Consider the following 15,486-nt stretch of genomic DNA (forward strand, 5'->3'; position numbering starts at 1 on the left):
GACGGCAGAGAGTCTTCCGTTGGCCATTCGTCTACGTCGCAACGCCTTTTTTTCCCTTTGTGTCGCCCAAATGCCAATTGCCAACACATTAATGTATGCTATCCTCCCTTCCCAATGTAGCCTTGCATAGAAAACATGCAGACACGCAAATTACGCCTTTCGTGATAGGCCTCGAATCACAGGCAAAAGCCGATGTCCTCGCATTCGTGTCCGTTTCTCGTACAGCCCTAAAAAGCTCTCTGTGCAGTGGGACGCCCTATCCCGAAGAGGGCCTAGTTGTCTCCTGCCTCGGGGCTGTTGTCTTGGTAGCCTTATCCCCTGCAGCGGGCCTTGTTTCTTACTCAGTGGCTCTTGTCCCCTTGTCCCCTGCCAGACACGCCGACATTGGACTGGACACGAACTGAACAGTTTGGCAAAACCCCAACTGTCAGCCCCACCACGCAAGATTGGGAATTGAGGCCAATTGAGGCCACTCGTCGCCATCTGAAGCATTGAAACCGCGTCTAGGAGGACCCCTACAACGTACTAGCTACGACGTATTATTGCCGTGGGCCGTGGACCGTGGGTCGTGGCTGCCTCTTTCATCCATCCCAACTCGAAAGCACAGAATAAATGGCAAGAACCACCTGTTCGAATCGGCTTCGGCACCTTCCACGCGGAGCGTCTTTTTCAACAGACGTCGAGAACGTAGACCTGACTTGCGCCTGCCGCCCATTCGTGTCTCACACGCACCGGTCGCACCTCCCTTGACCCTCCGCCAGACGCCCTTTGTTCCTTCCAATTGTCTACGAGTAGCTCCTATTTGTCACCCCAATCGTTTGTTGCTCGATTTCTTGTTTTGTTATTTTATTTTGCCATCGACACACACTCTTTTTATGCTTCGACGCATTCTTCGACACTGCTACGATTTCCCTTTTCCTCGTCTGGTGTTTTGGTCGCTCCGTGCATTGGTCGGCCGTGACCCGCTTGTTCCGCTACTTCCGTGTCCGCGATCCCCATCTCCAGTGCATTTCTGTGCATTCCACCGCCTGCTGTATTATTCCCCCCTTTTTTCCTCAACCTCAACTTCAACCACCAACGCGCAACACGCTCACAGCCAACGCCCCGGCTGCCAGCGCAGCTCTTCCGCGCCCCGTTACCCGCCCGACATCTCCGACATCCTTTCTTTTCTTTCTGGAGCCTGCATTTCCTCTTTTGGGCGGCTTGTGCGTGCTCCTGCCCCGGCTCCAGCACCCACCACATGCCGATCTGTCGCGACGGACGACTTTGAGCTTCAGTCTGCCTCGAATCGATCGCTGGCTCCTCGCCACTCCCTTTTGGACCTCGTCACCTTGACCTCAGATGTCTTTTCGATCCTCTTTGAGCTCGCCCTCCTAGTCCGCTTTCTTCTCTCGCGCCGGCCACCTTCAGATGTCTCGTTTCCACCGACGTTTCCCCTCCCATCCCTCGAGTTTCCCGGCGCTCCAGCAGTAGACACACCATCTCGACGAGGACACCACTGCTCGTCTCGTGTCTGTCTGCTGCCAGCCCTCGCACATCGACCTCAGCCGCCGCCCAACCTTTCCCATAGCTGACACCCCCGAACCCCACTCCGCCCAATGTCGTGGCATCTGCTCCAGCGGTTCCTCGACAGTGACGTCTTTAACTCAGACCCGTTCCTCTCTGTGTCCTACCTCTCGTGAGTGGCACCCTGTCCCTCCGCTGGCAGCTCTTCGCACAACTAACCGGCCGACCTATAGCCGCTATGCCGACCACATTGGCATTCACCATGTTCTCTGCAATAAGCTGCGCCAGTTCCCGTACGAGGACATCGAGTTCTTCCTCCCCCAGCTGTGCCACCTTATAATCAGCGTCAACAATGAGTCTATGGCTCTGGAGGAGTTTCTCCTGGACCTCTGTGAAGAATCTGTGACGGCTGCACTTCTCGTCCGTCTCCCCTTAACCTCTCCTTTCCTCATGATTCTATGACATCCGCAGCGTTTCTAACTGGCTAGACCTTTTGGCTCTTCCAAACATACCTCCACGATCTCTCCTCGAACCCCCAGACAGATGCCTTCCAAACTTGTCGACGCGTTTACAACAAGGTCCAACATATCGTTTTCGGCCTTCCGGACACGTCCCGCCAAGAAAAGATCACCGAAAATGTCCTGCCAGTCACCGTCCTTGCCAGCTTTGTCCTGGCCAGCATTGGCCTTCCCATGCTCCCACAATGGGCAGGGCCCATGGCGATTGCCCAGGCACGCAAACCGGCCCCGCCGGGAGAGACCTCGGCGGCTGGCGGTGCTTCTGACACGGAGCAAAACGATCCGCCAAAGAGGCCGGCACGGTCTCAGACGGTCACACCCACCTCCACCAAGTCGCGGCGCACAAAGGATATCAACCGGGCTTCCAGCGGGTCCAGCATTGCTACGGCCGCAAGGGCATTAGAGACGGTGACCAATATTCCGACACCGAACAGCCCTCCCGAAACAATGCGTTCGCCGCCCAAGGATCAGTCGATCCGGTCACCGAAGCAGCGCCAAAAGCAGACATCCGGTTCGTCACGACCTGGCTCCTCGTCGAGTCTTCACGCGCCTCCCGCTCGGCCCTCGGAGCCGAACCGCCGGTCGCTACCGCCAAGCGCTCAACACCAACACCTCGAATCGATCTCGCTTGAAGCGCGGCTCAGCTCGTCGTCCCTGCCCCTGCCCGATATGCGATCGCCGCGCATGGCCACTCGGCCCCCTACGCCCGTATCAGCAGGCCTCAACCCACCAGACAGCATATCGGCGCTCTCTCGTCGGCACTCCCACCATCACGCAAAACCACGAATCGCCAGCGTAGGCGACATGACGTCCGAACAGAAGGCCCGGTTACTGCGACAGAACTACTTCCGATGCGAAACCCAGTTCTTGCGCGCCCTCGAGGACATCTCCAACCGGCTGGTCAGCGTTCCGAAGGCCGCTCGGCTGAGTGCCCTGCGTGCCGAGCTGGCCCTCATCGGCCAAGACTTGCCCGCCGAAGTCGACATTCCGGTCATTTGCCCGCCGTCTCTGGTGAATGGCATCCCCAGTCGCAGCCGACACCACCGCATCGTTCGCTTGAACCCGGCTGAATCCACGGTGCTCAACAGTGCGGAGAAGGTGCCGTATTTGCTCATGGTAGAGATTTTGCGCGAAGATTTCACGTTTGATCCAGACTCGGCCGACAACCAGAGATTGCTTGTCAGCCTTGTGGCAGAGCAGGGGTCTCGGAAACGCATATTCGACCTTTCAGATTCGGTTCGGAACCCAAGCACACGAGCTGCGGATGCAGCAGCCGCTGCGGCTGCTGCTGCAGAGGCAGCTGCGTTGCTGGAGCCGCCGATTGACAGTGTGTTTGAGCCGACGTCTGGCGATCTCGGAAACTCGCCTATGCTCAAGCCGTTTGACGACGAGGACGACGGCGCTTTCCCCTCTACAAAACGAAGCGTCTCTGGCTCTATCATGTCGCCAGCCGTCGCTGGCAGCGGATCGCATCGCAGCCATCCGCTGAACAATCACTCTTCTTCGTCTTCTCTTGCGAACCGACACGCCAGCGGAGGTGCAGGATCGATATCATCAACAGGTGGTGCGCCGACCTCGTCAAACGCCACCGCACCAACCGCCTTGTCTGACGGAACTCCGCGTAGCTCTGCGGCTTCTACGTCGAGGTCCAGTAGCCCCGGGCCTCTTCTCCGCAAGATGACGCTTCCCATGATTCGGAATCAGCACAGTGCCGACCAGCCCGACTTCTCGGCACTCGCCACGCACATGCGGACGGCTTCGCAGATGCTGGCGCAACTGGACCAGACCAGTGGGAAGAGACCGCGGCAAGAGGTGGCTGCCATTCGTGCCAAGATCATCGCCAGCATGCAGAGCCTCGAAGAGCAGAGCTTTGACATTGACGACAACCATGGCCCGACGTTTGATACCATTGTCGCCAAGACGGGCGTTAATGTCAACAATGCCGTTGTGCCTACGCCGCCGGTCAACGCGCTTGGTCTGGCCAGCGAGGAGGGATCCCGAGTGAATGTCTCGGACCCGGCCCTCGTTCGCAGCAGCGAGGAGAACGAGGATGCGGCCGCCTCTGCCGGGGCAGACGCCGCCGCGGCCGCGGCCGCTACGTCTGTGAACCCAAACGCTGGTATTGCGCGCATGGAGAACGACTTCAAGACGGGCGGTCTGCAGCGCAAGGGCGACCGGGATGACCCCAGTGCCGCCGTGTTTGGCGAGGCTTGGGACATCAAGCGCGAGCGCATCCGGCGGTCGTCGCCGTACGGCTGGATGAAGAACTGGGACCTGGTCAGCGTGATTGTCAAGACGGGCGCCGATCTGCGGCAGGAGGCGTTTGCCTGCCAGCTGATTGCGGTCTGCGACAAGATCTGGGAGGACGCCGGCGTGTCTGTGTGGGTGAAGCAGATGCGCATCCTGGTGACGGGCGAGTCCTCGGGCCTGATCGAGACGATTACCAATGGCGTGTCGCTGCACTCCATCAAGCGCAGCTTGACGCTCGCCTCGATCGAGTCCGGCCAGAACCCGCGGCGGCGTATCGCAACGCTCAAGGACTACTTTGTCAAGGCCTTTGGCGCGTCCGAGAGCGAGGCGCACCGGGCTGGCGTGGACGCGTTCAAGCGGTCGCTCGCGGCGTACAGCATGATCTCGTACGTGCTGCAGCTCAAGGACCGGCACAACGGCAACGTGCTCGTGGACAGCGAGGGCCACATTGTGCACATTGACTTTGGCTTTATGCTGTCGAACTCGCCCGGCTCGGTGGCCTTTGAGGCGGCGCCCTTTAAGCTGACACACGAGTATGTCGAGGTGTTGGGCGGCATTGGGTCGTCTGACTTTGACGACTACAAGCGTCTGTGCAAGCAGGCTTTCCAAGGTGGGTGCCCGGACGATGGTGTCGATGTTTTTTGTATGTATGTGTGCATATGTATCTCGGGCTAACTCGTCTGACAGCACTCCGCAAGTCTGCCGACAATGTGATTGACCTGGTCAGCATGATGGGCCGCGACTCCAAGATGCCGTGTTTCGTGGCCGGCGTGACGCAGACGACGGCCAACTTGCGGCAACGCTTCCAGCTGCACCTGAGTGCCGAAGACGCCGAGCAGTTTGTCGAGACAGAGCTCATTGCCAAATCGCTCGGCAGCTACTACACGCGCCTGTACGTTACGTTTTTTTTGGCACCCGCTTTTTGATCATAAAGTTATGCTGGTAGCAGTATGGCTAATCTGTGTTTACAGCTACGACACGTTCCAGTACAGGACCCAGGGGATCTACTAGTAAAGTCCTGGGGGCGCATTGGCGGAAATGGCAATGGGCGACGGCCGATATCATGTCTGTAGGAGGCATCGGCACAGCATCTACGAATCACGGCGTCTGTTTGTTTTTGTCTTGTTTATATTTTTGGTCGTTTTTCTCTCACTTTTGTTTTCTGTTTTCTGTTTTATTGTTTTTTTAACTATATCTGGCTTGCACTTCTTTGTCAACAGCAAGGCAACGACGTTGAAAAAAAAAAACCTAGCACTGGCGCGCTTTTTATACACATCATTTTGGAAAAGAAAAAAGGTGGAAAACCTTGCACATACAGACGATAAACCAGGCAGAAATGGCACTGGCCTATGGGCCCTTTTGACTACACGTTTTGGGATGCTGTCTAATATGTGAATTTCCAATTATGTGACCAGGCCAACTACCACGTCGTCAGCATTTAATTATCAGTGCGGTATTGTTGTTCCAGCACAAATTTGCTATTTTCACAAAGGAGCAATGCAAGCGCGTGGATACGCTGTATATATACATGCTTGACAATCACTTGGTGAGCACGACTTTTTCCAGGTTAGGCATATGCTCTCTTCTATAGTGATTGATTAGCATGCATTGTTTACTGACAAAAAGAGGTATTTACTCGTACAGAAAAGTAAATGGCTCGTAACAAATACACCACACATGCTCCAATGACACATGCTCCAATGGCCGTCCCCATCATGCCGTGTCTTTCCGTCTTTCCAGTTTTCTTGCAAAACCTCATGTAAAAATCACAATCAAAACCACGCCCTTCCCAGGGAATCGTTCTTTCATCCTGCGCGCCTACGAGGTCACGCCCAGCCGCTCAAGACGCTCCGTGACCGCCTCCACCATGGCCGTCTCGCGCTCGAGCAGTTTCGTGACCTGGGCCATCTTGGCTTTGCGCACGTCCGCCGGCACCTGGAGTGCATGGCTGAGGCGAGACGAAGCGGACGTGCCAGATCTGCCCTCGGCACCGGCCGTGTTGCCCGTCACAGAGGCCGGCGGCGAGGGTGTGCTGGTCCGGCTATTCACGGACACCAGCGAGGCCACGGATGACTTGATGTCGTCCGTGGATGTGCCGCCGCCGCCGCCGCCGCCGCTCTTCTGCAAAATGCCGTCGGCCTGCTTGGACAGGTCATCCCACAGGCCGCGAATCTGCACGACGCGGAGGCCAATGTCGCTGGCGGCCTTGGACGGCGAGGCTGGGCCGAGCAGTTTTGTGTTTGTGGTGGCACTGCTGTCGGCATCGGACGGGACCGCCGCCGCCTTTTGCAGGCTGGTATCGAGCGCCTGGACCTCTTGGGACCACACACGCTCCTTGTCGCTGAGCGGCCGGGCCGAGGCACGGCCAAACGTCCGCCGCAGCCGCTCCATGCGCTCCGTCAACGCCTTGTGCCGGTCCTGGGCCTGCTGCAGACGCTGCCGCAGGCGGACATTGTCGGTCAGGCCGCCGTCCTGGTCGTCGTCGGCGCCTTGGTCTTCGCCGGCAATCATGTCAATGCGGCGCTTCAGGGTGTAGGTCGACTCGACCTGTTCGCGGAGGTGGATCGGCAGGTCCTCGAGTTTGGTGAACATTTGCGCCGCTGCGTGGTTCAGCCGGCCCGTCTCCTTGCCCACGAGCTTGTGCGCGTTGGTGAAGATGGCCAGCGTCGCCGGTGAGAGACGCACCTCCTGGTGCTGCAGCATCTGGTAGCGGCTGGAAAACAGCATGTTCTTGGCCTGCGACAGCTCCGACTTGGCGAGCAGCTCGGGCGGCGTCTCAAACGCCGGCCGGGCCTTCCAGAAATCGAGAGCGAGCACCGCCTTGTCTTCGGCCTCTTCGGCGGCGGATCGTGCCGCTGTCGTCTGAAAAGCAGCAGCGTTGCTGGTATTGTTGTTGTTCTGGCTGCTGCTTTCGAATCCGGGGGCCGCGCCGCCAAAGCCGCCATCCTCACCGTCCGGGGATTCGAAGCACATGGCCACTGGTGCGTGCTCTGTCGCAGAGAGCAGAAAGTAGCCAAGATCAGGGTCCAGAAGCGATGTGCACGTCGCCAGGGCCTCGTCGCGGTTGTGCGTGTACACCCGCTGCCGCTGTGTGTTCTCTCCCGTGACGAGCTGCCGCACCCGGAAATCAGCCCCCGTGTCCGTGCTCTCTTGCAGCTCCTGCTCCAGGCGGAACACCCACGACGACAGGGAGATGTTGGTGATGCCGCCGGGGTGGGTAATGTAGAACGAGTAGCGCGACGTGACGTCGGGACTGAATGTGCACCAGCCGCCGGGGCGCTGCTCCGACCCCCGCACGACGTCGACAACCTGGAATGTCAGCAGAGGACGTGCAGACGAGGGTGCCGTATCCAGCGACGCTGTACTCGATGACCGGCCGTTCAGGATGCTGCCGCTCAGGCTGCTCTTGTGGGCGTGGTGGCCGCGGTGTGGTAGCCACTGCGCCTCGACGCCCACGAGGTCGAGACAGATGTGCAGTTTGCCGGTTGTCGAAACCAAGCAGATGACGGGCAGAGACAGGCCCTCTTGGTCTTCTCTGTCAATCAGATCTTCGTACTGCAACTCGTCGCCTTCGTCGTCGTCGCCCGTCAGGAACTCGGTGTCGATCCGTTCGCCGATGACAAAAATGTCGCAGAGCTCGCCGATCAGGCTCTCGCCCTCGTCGTCCGACTCGTCGTCCAGATCGACTTCCAGCGGGCCCTGCAATCGGGGAACGATGCTCGGGTTGGAAGGCCGTGTGTAAATTTCAGTGGGTGGCTCGTGGCCGGACTGCGCGGCCGAGTCGACAATTGTGGGCTCTTGGTTGTCGATCTGGGTCATCCAGTCCAGTTGCTGGCGGGCGAGTTGTCTGGCGCGAGGGGTGGTGTTCGGGTCGTCCTCGACAGCGGCCAGGTTCGAGACGATGGCGACAGAGAGAGAAGGGATCAAGGCCGTGGGCGGCGCAAAGCGCTTGGGCAACAGGGGACACAGCGCGTACACGTCACCGCCCAGCATGGCCAAGTAGAGCGTCATGGACGACCAGCCACCCGAGCTGCGCGGCCCAAAGCAGGCCGCTGCCACCTCCATGTCGAAGAAGTCGGGCGAGTAGCCGGTGTTGGTGTTGGCTGACGCGCCAAAGTCCTGGTCAAGCCACGTGCCGTCGGCAAGCTTCTTCACATCGATCGACAGGGACGGCGCATCAAAAGACCACCGGTCGACAGGCGAGATCTCCCAGAGGCGGACAACGGCGTCTCGCGTGATGGTGACGATGGCGGAGCCATTCACTCCCAGCGGATGCCACAGGGCCGAAACGACGGGCTGGCGCGTCGTGACGTGGGTGGTCGGGCCCAGGGTGAAGTAGCGCGTCTTGAGCGGGACGTCGGGGTCTTGGGCAGCCACGAGGTGGGACGGATCGGGCAGAACACAGATGTGGACGGTGTGCGTGGTGAGGATGGCCATGTAGTTGGCCTGCGGAGAGATGACGAGCTGCCGGATGTCGCTGGCGACGGGCGGCTTGAGTGTCTGCTTGCGTGTTAGTAGAGACATGGACTACGCACCACACCCCATCAGCAAAGGACAAGGGACAAGGAGGCTTACCCGGTAGGCTGGTGTCGAGGGAGCCGTGTTGCTCGTGCTCTTGGTGAAGCCGTCTTGTGTGGTTTCCCACGCGTCCTTCATCGAGACGAGATCTGCCCACCGGATTTCCCGTCCATTCGCAACAAACACCTCCGTACCCCGCCGGGCAATCGTCCGTTTGGGGCCCGGGATGTATGCCTGCTTCTTGGGGCTACCGTAGGCGGAGGCTGAGTGTGGGCTGGCTGTTGATGCGGCCAGGGACGATTTGCGTGCAGTTGCTGCCGAGGATGCGAACAGGCCGCGGCCGTCGGTTGAGTCCGTGGACAGCCATGCCGGCGTGAACGAACGAATTTTCGGCATTTTTCGAGGATCTTGTAGACGGGGACGAGGGTCGCGAGAGAAGGAAAAGGCACGTTTGAGGAGGAGACGACAAATGTGCAAAAGCAGACGTCGGAAACGAAGCAGAAGACGCTCCTCTGTTGTGCAGCTTGGATCGAGAAGCCTGGACTTGTGGCAGCGCAATCAATCTTCTGGGCGAAATGCTGGCCGCCTATCTCGCCAAAGGATGCCGGCTGTGCGCAACGAGGATAGTTGTGGCAGTCGTGGCCAGGGAGTAGGGAGTTTGCTTAGACGAGGCTCATTTTGACGATGGTGATTTTTTGTGTCTATCTGCCAACCACTTTTGGGGACCTGACTTTTTGGGGGGCGCGTCGCTGCAGCAAATGGCAAGCGCGGCGGTCGTTTCTTTGCGGCTTGCATGGCAGGAGCGACTCAGATGCTGTGGCTCAAGCTTTACCAGCCACAAATTGTCCCAATGGGCCCATTTGCCCAAGAAAGGCAGGCGCCCCACTGTTCACTGGCGCCGGACCTGCAGCCGCTAAAAGTGAACTGTGCTGTATGGGGCCTTGCGTCTACGACTTTCTTTCTGTCTGCGCCTCTCTGCTCGACGACTGGGCTTTTGCGACGAGCCCTCCAGCACAACACAACCATGGCTCCCGTACAGGAACAACAGAGCACGGTCGACCGTCTGGATCGGCCGAGCGCCTACTTTGATGCGAAGGTGGGTGTGCCTATGTGACCTTGCACTGACGTTACCGTCTTCCATCGTGACCTTTTGTCCTTTTTGCTGACGTTCGCTCCCTTTGGCCAGAGACGGCGGAACAACCATCGCCACCGCGACGACATTGAGGCCGAGGCCCCTGCGGAAGACCCCCTCGCCAATGCGACGACGCTCTACGTGGGCAACTTGTAGGTTGGCACGGTTGCGCTGCGCGCTCTCGCGCTCCAATTGGCCTCGACGAATGAGAGCTGTGAAGCTGACGAACAATCCTTTCCTCCAGGTCATTCTATACAACCGAAGAACAAGTCTACGAGCTGTTTTCCAAGTGCGGCGAGATCAAGCGCTTGATCATGGGCCTCGACCGGTTCAACAAGACCCCCTGCGGCTTCTGCTTCGTCGAGTACTACACGCACCAGGACGCCCTCGACTGCATGAAGTACATTGGCGGCACGAAGCTGGACGAGCGCATCATCCGCACAGATTTGGACCCGGGCTTCCAGGAGGGCCGGCAGTACGGCCGCGGCAAGTCGGGTGGCCAGGTGCGCGACGAGTACCGCGACGACTTTGACGAGGGCCGCGGCGGCCTGGGCCGGGCGCTGCAGATGGAGCGAGACGCGGCACAGGAGCGCGAACGGGAGCGCGAGCGCGAGCGGCGTGCCAACCGCGACCGTGAGCGGGAGGGCGACCGTGACCGCGACCGGTATGACCGGGGCGGGCGCAACAACCGGGGCCATGACCGCGATTACCGCAACGGGGGCGGTCGCGACGCAGCGCTGGAGGGCGACTTTGATGACGTCCGGTGAGCCCTCCAAAGAGGATGGGGTGCAGATGGTCTGCACGTCAAGGGTAAAAACTACGGGTTCTAGGGAGTTTATTGTATTCAGTTCTTTCCAACGTGTCGTGTCTGCAGTGCACGCCAACGCGCCAAATGAGGATCATTGGTTGATCAGGTTCATTGTTTTTTTTTGTAAGCATCCTTTTGCAATTGCGACTTTCGTATTAAAGCGGAACGCCCAAAACGTTCAGTTCGTTTTCATTTCTATATACACATGATGTTTTGTGGGATATCGTACAAGCCAGACCATATGCTGGCGGTAAGTAAAAAGGAGAATACACGAGGGCCAAGGTCTCCGTTGTCGTCGTCGTCGTTTCGCAACGTCGTTCTTAGTAACCCGGCGGGTTAATTCTCTGGGACACTCTTGTCCACTTCGGTAGTCCTAATAACAGTTAGTCAATGGGCCCATCGATCCTCTCCTTCGTCTGTGGAGGGCCCGAACGTACTGTGAATACCCTTCCGATACCGCTTCGCCTTGCGGTCAAAGATTGTGTACTTGTCGCGTGCCTGCATCTCCTCCTCCTTGGGCATCTCCTCCTTCCAGCGCTCCAGCGCGTTCAGCGTCTGGCCCTGCTTCGCGAGCGCCGTGTCGAGTGTGCCGATGACCGTGTCGACGGCCTGCAGCCGCTTGCGTTGGCGGTACTTCTGGAACCGGGACAGCCGCCATGGGATTTTCCTGCAGAGAGGGGACAGTTAGACCAGAGTCGGCAGGGCGGACAGCCTGGATGTTGCTCTTCGTACCATAGAAGACCGCCGCTGAGCGGGTTCGTCGCGCGAAAGGGGCCGAGACCAAACATTGTGAGGGCGCCGGAGTTGTGGTTTGGCCGAGTAAGGTGAGGTGGACTTTGAGAGACGAGAGTTTGGCGGTCGATTTTTTTCGAGGCTGTCGACAGGTGGACATGGTGGAGCCGTAAGGCTATTGGCCAATCACATCAAGCCATTGAGTTGAACAGCGGCAGCCGCGTCAGTATCTCGCTGGACAGCAACTCTCCACGGCAGCACGTAGAGATACACGACGTTGTCGTTTGATAATTAATTCGCATTTAAAGAATTGTAGATGATACTCCCTAAACGAGATTTCTTGTTCAACACAGCTACTGTAATTGGATTGTGTCTAAGATTGAACGAAAGTCGCCGACTACGACAGCACGTGACTTGAACCCCAAGGCGCTAAAATAGATACAGCTTCATGCTGCCGCAGCTACTGTGTTACAGGGGCATCTTCAGCCAACGGGCATCACGCACAGCGTGCCTCGAAGTGACGACGATACAAGCCGAAGACAGAGGCACGGCCACGACAGACGAACGACAGCAGCCAGCAAACCGACGAGAGTATACGCACGCGAGATACACGACGGGAAATCCAGTCTCACCCCCGTTTCCACTTCTCTCCCCTTGCAGTCGGCCGTTGGAGAGGACCGCTTCAAAACCGCCCAGACCGCCATGTCCTACTACTTTGCCATTGTCGGCACGCAGGACAACCCGTTGTTTGAGTACGAGTTTGGCACGTCGAAGCAGGGCGGCGATGGCCAGGCGCACTTTGCCGAGCAGGCGCGCCACCTGAACCAGTTTGTCGTCCACAGCAGCCTCGACGTTGTCGAGGAGGTGCAATGGGGCGGCAACGGCCAAATGTGCGTGCCCCCCCTACCCCTACCTACTTACACCCTGCCGTCGTCCAGTTGTCGCGCGTCTCCCCCCTGACACATGTTCCAGGTACCTCAAGTGCGTAGACAAGTTCTTCCACAACTACGTGTCGTGCTTCATCACGGGCTCCAACGCCAAGTTTCTGCTGCTGCACCAGCCGACGACGGCGTCCAATGCGTTTGCCTACGGCTCCGGGGCCGGCGGCATGGGCGCGGCAGGCGGGCCCCTGATGGGCGCCAGCGGTCTCCTGGGCGCAGGCAACAATGCATCGTCTGCGGTGACGGCGGCTGCCTCGTCCCGCGCGTCGACATCCATCGGGGCGAACCCCACGAGCGCTGCCACCGAGGAGGCCATCAAGAACTTCTTCAACGAGGTGTACGAGAACTGGGTCAAGACGACCATGAGTCCCTTTTACAAGGCCAACATGGAGATACGGAGTCCGGTGTTCCGCGCGCGGGTGGCCGCTGCTGGCAAGAAGTACTTATAGGACGGTTCAGGCGGCAAAATGGGGCACAGGGATGGAAGGGAGCAAGTCTCGCTCCTAGACAGCTTGATGGGGTTGACGAGGATTATGATAGACACCCACCATTGATACCAGTTCCAACTAGACGCGGTCGTTGTTTACGTTTACAGCGCAGTAACAGTCATGAGCACAGTGAAAGAACCAGAATGCGAGAAAATATGTACCATGTTATGATTGGTGTCATCGTGCAGAGCGACAGCGTCGTCACGCGTCATATCTAGCACTAAAATCCGTTGCAAAACGCCCTCCCCAAAGTAACGCCCAGTACACAAGGTCGCACAGATCCTGAACCCTTGGTACCCCATTCGTAAAATCAAAACAGACACTCGAGGCACAAGGCCCCCCATTTCGTCCACCAGTTGGGTATCGAAGTTGTTCAACCGCCGAAACCGTATAGGGTACGGCCCTGGCGCTTCAGAGCGTAGACGACATCGAGCGACGTGACAGTCTTGCGCTTGGCGTGCTCAGTGTAGGTGACGGCATCACGGATGACACCCTCCAGGAAGGACTTGAGAACACCGCGGGTCTCCTCGTAGATCACTGTGATGGTTGTTAGTATTGGGACAATGCTGGTCTTGTGTTGTGAGAACAGGATAACATACTGCCAGAGATACGCTTGACACCGCCACGACGCGCCAGACGGCGGATGGCAGGCTTGGTGATGCCCTGAATGTTATCGCGAAGAATCTTCCGGTGGCGCTTGGCACCGCCCTTGCCGAGGCCCTTGCCGCCCTTGCCGCCTAGAAGAAAGCAATGTTAACATCAAGTTGAGAAGGCATTCATCATTCCGAGACGATGTCCATGTCAAGTAAACTTGACAAAGGCTTCAAGTCACATCGCGATGTTTACCCCAAGGCTGAGACCCATCGCAGCAGATAGATCGTAGAGCCTTGTGCCCAATCGGTGATGCTTCAAGTGCCAGGTGTCGATGCTTGGAAGAAATAGTTAACTTACGTCCAGTCATTTTGATAAAAAGGTAAAGTGGTTGGAAGAAAATAAAAGTAAACAGTTGTGGATGCGAATAGACGCGTGGCGATGATGGATGATGAAATGCCGGATGTGATGATGGAGAAGAGAAGAGAGGAAAGGAAGAGGGGAAGGGGGAAGAGAGGGCGAATTTAAAAGGAAACGGGAAGAAGGGTGGGAGGGACGGATCTAAAAGGAAAGCGCGAAGGGCCAGGGGGGAATCGCCAAAAACGGGCCAACAGAGGGGCGAAAACATGCAAATCCAGAGGGCCAAAACACGGCGTGTCAGACGGTTGGCTGATGCGAGCTGATCTGGGGGGATTCCACCGGGCAAGAAGAGACCAGAAACAAAGAAAAGACCACGGGGCTTGACGACTACGGCGGGGTGCACGGCTGCGCGACAAGGATGCCTTTTTTCCCTACAAAGTACGAATCGTATTTTGCGGGTGGATTGCAGCATTGCAGAGAGATATTATGGCCGTTGCGGCTGCTAGACCTGTTTGGGCGATCGCTCCTTCTGCAAATTCGTTGTTCTTCTTTTTCTGTTGCGGTGTTATTTTTTCATTCGTCACGTATTTTCCCCTGCTTGCACGGTCTGGGTGGAGTCCTCTTGCCGTCTGTTGGGTTGCTGATTGTGGAAAGAGTGGGATCGCAAAACAACAAGACACTGACACGGACAGACTGCCGCTGCATCGCCCAGTCGCGCTTGCCCCGAGCGGGGCTCGTTCTACCCGTTCTTGCTGCATGAGGCACTTCCCATCTGGACGCGGCCCCACAAATAAGCGGAGCTGGGAGAGCTGTTGCCCATTTCCATCGGACCAATCAGAAAAATCGGCACACAGGCTCCACTGGTATTGCTGATCAAAGCAGCGCAATTTATGATTGGCTGATCAGACTTCAATGTCAACATCAGATCAAATCAGCCCAACAAACAGTACAGCAAACCCGGATCTGGCGACGACACGTGTACCTGCCTTTGCGACGCGTCGATGCAATGGAAGGCACGAAAATGTAAACAATAGACCCACCGTCGAAGCGAAACCATCACGAAGCCAAAACGGGTCTCAAACGACCCGCAACGTACTGTGTAGTGGACGCCGGCACCTTGCTGTGTTGACGCAACTTCGTGTCCATTACCGTGTCGACGTATCGATCTATCGTACAATACCGAAATAGCAATGCTCGCGTGGACCACGACGAAAGAGACCCGAGAAGCAACGATATATAGAAGTTCCAGTGCCCCCGACATCTCGTTCTCATCTTGACGTCTCTTTGTCCTCTTTTGCCATTTCAACTCTTCCTCTCGTGCGCCTTTGGTCTTCTAGCGTACCCGTTACCACCGAGTCCCTGCCGTGACCATGTATGCGTATGCCTTGCCTTTTCACCTGTCGTCGCGTTCTCGTGCCCCTTTGCCATCCAGCTAGAAATGAAGCGAAACGAGAAACCCAGTGAGATGCAAAACGGCCCGCCCCATGCAAGAAAGCAGAAAGCACAAATGTGTGACAAAGCAGTAAACAATCCTTCCGTCCTATTCTCATGGCGTCGTAAAGGTCCTTTCCAGTCCTTGCTATTATGTGAAATAAGTAAGTGAAGCCATGCCTCCTTTGCATTCATGTCGCCGAACCGAATG

The 15,486-nt window shown here is 57.5% G+C and overlaps 6 protein-coding genes across 6 annotated transcripts; 3 read left to right on the forward strand and 3 right to left on the reverse strand.

Annotated features, from left to right (window-relative positions):
• Nucleotides 1–1,598: 1,598 nt before the first annotated feature.
• Nucleotides 1,599–5,285, forward strand: SPBR_01235 (phosphatidylinositol 4-kinase; the record flags this gene model as incomplete). Its single annotated transcript, XM_040759546.1, has 5 exons — nucleotides 1,599–1,678; nucleotides 1,740–1,926; nucleotides 1,995–4,884; nucleotides 4,962–5,166; nucleotides 5,246–5,285. 5 exons carry the CDS (start codon nucleotides 1,599–1,601, stop codon nucleotides 5,283–5,285), a joined length of 3,402 nt encoding a protein of 1,133 aa, XP_040619839.1.
• Nucleotides 5,286–6,092: 807 nt separating this feature from the next.
• SPBR_01281 (uncharacterized protein) lies at nucleotides 6,093–9,188 on the reverse strand (the record flags this gene model as incomplete). The annotated part of the gene is made up of 2 exons (XM_040759592.1): nucleotides 6,093–8,774; nucleotides 8,850–9,188. The coding sequence occupies 2 exons, from the start codon at nucleotides 9,186–9,188 to the stop codon at nucleotides 6,093–6,095; spliced, it is 3,021 nt and encodes a 1,006-aa protein (XP_040619840.1).
• A 628-nt stretch (nucleotides 9,189–9,816) lies between these two features.
• On the forward strand, nucleotides 9,817–10,691 carry SPBR_01956 (nuclear cap-binding protein subunit 2; the record flags this gene model as incomplete). The annotated part of the gene is made up of 3 exons (XM_040760265.1): nucleotides 9,817–9,888; nucleotides 9,979–10,076; nucleotides 10,169–10,691. 3 exons carry the CDS (start codon nucleotides 9,817–9,819, stop codon nucleotides 10,689–10,691), a joined length of 693 nt encoding a protein of 230 aa, XP_040619841.1.
• A 428-nt stretch (nucleotides 10,692–11,119) lies between these two features.
• Nucleotides 11,120–11,520, reverse strand: SPBR_02116 (uncharacterized protein; the record flags this gene model as incomplete). The annotated part of the gene is made up of 2 exons (XM_040760425.1): nucleotides 11,120–11,399; nucleotides 11,465–11,520. 2 exons carry the CDS (start codon nucleotides 11,518–11,520, stop codon nucleotides 11,120–11,122), a joined length of 336 nt encoding a protein of 111 aa, XP_040619842.1.
• A 646-nt stretch (nucleotides 11,521–12,166) lies between these two features.
• On the forward strand, nucleotides 12,167–12,854 carry SPBR_02025 (uncharacterized protein; the record flags this gene model as incomplete). The annotated part of the gene is made up of 2 exons (XM_040760334.1): nucleotides 12,167–12,354; nucleotides 12,437–12,854. 2 exons carry the CDS (start codon nucleotides 12,167–12,169, stop codon nucleotides 12,852–12,854), a joined length of 606 nt encoding a protein of 201 aa, XP_040619843.1.
• Nucleotides 12,855–13,266: 412 nt separating this feature from the next.
• Nucleotides 13,267–13,854, reverse strand: SPBR_02064 (histone H4; the record flags this gene model as incomplete). Its single annotated transcript, XM_040760373.1, has 3 exons — nucleotides 13,267–13,430; nucleotides 13,493–13,630; nucleotides 13,845–13,854. The coding sequence occupies 3 exons, from the start codon at nucleotides 13,852–13,854 to the stop codon at nucleotides 13,267–13,269; spliced, it is 312 nt and encodes a 103-aa protein (XP_040619844.1).
• Nucleotides 13,855–15,486: the final 1,632 nt, after the last annotated feature.

Source organism: Sporothrix brasiliensis (assembly GCF_000820605.1).
Source record: "Sporothrix brasiliensis 5110 chromosome Unknown Cont18, whole genome shotgun sequence".
In the NCBI taxonomy this organism is placed as follows: Eukaryota; Fungi; Ascomycota; class Sordariomycetes; order Ophiostomatales; family Ophiostomataceae; genus Sporothrix; species Sporothrix brasiliensis.